The 4,498-nt window shown below is 36.8% G+C and overlaps 1 protein-coding gene across 1 annotated transcript; it reads right to left on the minus strand.

Annotated features, from left to right (window-relative positions):
• Window positions 1-1,511: 1,511 nt before the first annotated feature.
• On the minus strand, window positions 1,512-4,037 carry LOC149178973 (uncharacterized). Its single transcript, XM_089422310.1, has one exon. It carries the CDS (start codon window positions 4,035-4,037, stop codon window positions 1,512-1,514), a length of 2,526 nt encoding a protein of 841 aa, XP_089278436.1.
• Window positions 4,038-4,498: the final 461 nt, after the last annotated feature.

The raw sequence follows: 4,498 nt of genomic DNA on the forward strand, positions 1-4,498 counted from the left end.
TCTAACATTGCACTTTCATTTAAACTCTTCATGGCGATTTTTATCTTAATTAGATATGGTCTACTCCAATGTCCACTACACTATGTCTTGATTGCCCATATTAACATCCATGTTTCTTACTTCTCCTTAATGGCTAAGAGCTCTCTAGTCATCCTTTGTGCTTCTAGCCCTCATGATTTTGCAATGTGTAGAAAACAAAAACTATTATATACAGGTAATGCTATAATTATGGAAGTTACATGTACTATTTTACTCTTTAAGACCACTAATTTATTTTTCTTGATTTTTTTTAAATTTAAATTACCCTAATGAAAATTATGGGTGGAGAGATGTATTTAAATCTTAAACTTTCTAGGGATTATTCATATGTCCCATTCATAGAGTTATCATCATATGAATTTTGTCAATTTTGGCCAAATTTTCCCTTTAATTTCAACAAGAAACTTGCTTCTTATCTCTCAAGGATTTGAGTGCTCATATTCCAATTATAACTTTGGAGGTAGACTTTCCTATCTGATATATTTATGATGACTACTCTTATGCTATTTTTTTAGCTCCAAGAAGAAAGTTATGCTTCATTATTTACAATACATAATTTTGGCACTTAGCATATAATGTAACTCCCCAATGTATATGACCTATGTCAATTGTTGGACAAAATAATTGGGAGGAGCCCAATTATAATGACTCAAAGTTTGAGATGTAATGACTCAAAATCCTCATTCTATCTAGTGAAAAAGTTCATCCTTCAATCTCAAGTTTTTATCATAAATGTTCTTAGGCTTTGTTTTAAGAAACAATAGAGGAGAGTGCAAAACTCACACCATATAAATATTATGGTTATAAGTTTTTTATATAAAAGAAGCGCAATGTAATTTCAACATTTTATGTTGATATAATTTTCTCAATTCAGTATTTTATAGACAACATTTAATGAATAATTTTTTCTAAATCTAATCATAATCGATAATAAAACTAACAAATATTTGGAAAATATCTTGAAGTTATTAATATCACATTTAAAACAATTTTACCACAAAACCTTCTATTCCTAATCACAAAGTTTTGATGACTATTTTCAAAATAATGCTTTATTCCTGTTATCTTTAGTGGCTTCTTACAACATTTGTAAGTTTTAAGACTCTCAGATTTATTTGCTTCTTAATGATTGTTGTCTAACTTTTCCAATAAATCTACAGGACCACAATGTTTTTCCTTCTCTATTTCAATAACAATTCTATCAAAAACAACTTTTGTTATATGTGTATTGAACACTTGAAAAATCCCATGAATAAAAAAGAACTAAATACTTTGTATAGAATGAAAATTCTGGTTTATATGCATAGCAAAGCTTCCCAGCAACAAAAGCACACTTAGAACACTGACCCAAACAAAGCCTGTAGATATCGTGCTTTCAAATAACACAAAAATCTCCGTAGATATATTGCTTTCAAATAACACAAAAATCCCTGCACCTGTAAAAGTCCACCTGTTCCAACACAGTATATATTCTAAGAATCAATCCCATTCCCAACACATTTTTCAGCTTCAGTATCAGAAAGAAGGTTACCAGTGTATTCACAAATAAAGCTACCAGAAGGTATGGAGTCTAATGATCTAACCCCCCAACCTCTCTTATCTGTCTTGAAAACCTCAAGTGTATATCGAACACCATGTTGACTCACTCTATTGTGACAAGTCCCACGACATTTACAAGAAGGACCGCATTCATATACAATAGGCTTAGGAAACACAATAGCACCATCGTGATTAAATGGAAATTCTCCCCCGTTTTTCGAAGCACAGAAGCATTTGGAAGGATCCAAACACCCGTCTTTACATTCACATCCCTTGGGAGGCTCAGGCTTACACCCATATGGATAAATAACCTTAGTTGTATAAAAAAAAATTGGTAGACTTTCCTCATCAATGGTATTCACTGCACAAATGCATTTTCTCTCTTTGCCTCCAGAAATGTCCTTAACGCTAAGACCTTCACGAATTCGATGTTTTTGTTCCCTCCCTATAAATTGCACTGCCTTCAAGCCCAGCTCTGGTTGACCATGCCGTCTTTTTAACTGGAACTTGAATACTGAGTATCCAGATTCCCCTTTATCGAGCCAGTATGTTTGCACATCATAGAGCCCATCATATGTATATATTACATTGACTGTGCCTTTTCTGTTTTCATGAATTCCAGTATTCGTTTGCTTGTATCCACGGATAACTCTCACGGGTGTCTTCCTGTCTATGCTGTTCTTAAGTGCCAAGTTTCCGCGTTCAAGTTTCTGGTGTTTGTATTGCCTTTTGTCCCCACTGTAGTTATTTCCACCATGGCCAGTGTATATCAACACATCCCCACCGTCTATATCATCTTCATAACCACCTGATGCCACGATGCTGGTAGCCAGTGTCACATTTCCTTGTCTCAAGAAATCAATCCCAGCCTGTACCTGCCGATGAAGACCCACAATGCAGAGCTCAATTCTATAATGAAATTGGTCTCCAACTTCTACTCCAGGAACAGCTCCCACAATTTGTTTACCCGTATTGACATAAAGGTTATTATCTCTTAAGATTTTGGATGCCTTTAGATCCACACGGAAACGTTTACCAGCTAGTGCATGGTCTTGAACTTGGGCTTCATGATTCTGCAACAATTTCCGGCAAACCACTTGAAATAATCGCACGGTTTCTTTAACTTTTGACCGGGTATGGGACTCTCCAATTTTAAGAACTGCATTAGTCAGAGATTTAGATGGGGGAAGCTTTGGGGTATTTGTCACAAGACTATGCGGATACAGTGGATCTCTGGTTCTGACATTTTTTGAAGAGAGCTGCTTAGGGGTTGACACACCCTTATATGGAGCCACTCTATTGGTTCCAATTGTATTATGTTGAGAACATAACCCTTGAACCTTGACTGTAGAATGTCCTGGGTTGGCTTCTTTCTTGACCATATGGGCCACCTGATTAGCATTCTCTGTTTTGGGTCGCACCTGGAAATGTTGCAAGTTTTTGTACTTTACTTGGCTAGAATGCTGAGAAATATAGTGTGGTTCTTTCAACGCTGGTCTACAAGGCTGGAGGTTCTCATTCTCTCTGTTTCTAAAAGACAGCATGTTTTTCTTCTCTCTGTTTCCAAAACCATCTTCTTTGTTTCTAGCACTATCTTTGTTCACACCATCCGACTGAAGGTCGCCCTCTCTGTTTCTAAAATACACCATGTTTTTCTTCTCTTTCTTTCCAAAACCATCTTCTTTGTTTCTAGCAACATCTTTGTTCACACAATCCGACTGAAGGTTGCCTCTAAATTTGACACTTTCTTTAGCACTTGAATGATTTTTAAAATTAGAATGTTGTTGACTGCTGCCCTTAACACCGCCCGTATGGGTCTCAGGGGAAGCGGATAATTGGTACTGCTCCTTCCTCACTGAGGGAACAATTCTACCATTACTAGAGGTATAATATGCAGAATCTGAAACTGGTGGCGTGAAATTTTTTTGTGGCAAACATTTATAACTCACAGGTGCAACAGTAGATATATATCTCCCACAGCCAGGAGGAAAATCCCTGACTGCAGATGGTTTGGTTGGCTTCTTAAGCTCAGGAATAAGATTACTTTCCTCTGAACGGTTGTTGTCCTTTTCAACTATCTTTTTCCCTACAATTTTATTTAGAACTTCACTATGATCAGGGTTGACACTCTTACCAGACTTCTGCTTCTTGAGCTTAGATAAATGTACATGTTTCAGGGAATCATCCATGTTCGGGTTTTCTTCAATCCTGCGTTTGCCCAAAATGGTCTTACCAGCAGCATCATCGTGGGTGCCCAAAATGGTCTTACCAGCAGCATCATAGTGGGAGCAATCAGCCTCACCAGAATATCTGAGAATGTTATATTCTGTTTGGTTTCCCATTCCCACTTCAGGGATCGCCAGCCTGCGAGAACGTATTATTTCCAACAGTCCCTCCTGTCCATATATGAAAATGATCAACGTTTCAAAAAAGACAGGTGCAGAAATCATTAACACCATAATAGGAATAATTTGAAAGATTCAACCAAGAAAAATAATTTCATAATACAATTAAGAAAAGATCAACTACATTTCACAACAAAATAAATTGCATAAAATATCCGATCTACGAAAGTTCAGATGTATCTCCAGAGGCATAGGAGAGTATTGCATTTGGACTAATCCCTACAGTACAGATAGGCCAAGAGAATATTTCAGAATGGTCGAAGCCAGGGATTTGCCTGAGGAAGCAATAATGATTATGATTTCCAAATTGGACGGACACCGTAAATTGGATCCTAGGGTTTCCTTTAGACTTTTATGATTTCCCAAATAATCCGGTCATGACATATCTATGAATATCAACCACGTGGGTGATGATAACGCATTCAAGGAAAGGAATCAACGGCTGTGGTCCATTGTCGCAACCTGCAGAAAACGTCAATTCATGGAGATCGGTAAAAGATTAGGAATATTGGCTA

Source organism: Pinus tabuliformis, chromosome 4_1 (assembly GCF_031772625.1).
Source record: "Pinus tabuliformis cultivar Carrire ecotype Pingquan chromosome 4_1, CPIR1, whole genome shotgun sequence".
In the NCBI taxonomy this organism is placed as follows: domain Eukaryota; kingdom Viridiplantae; phylum Streptophyta; class Pinopsida; order Pinales; family Pinaceae; genus Pinus; species Pinus tabuliformis.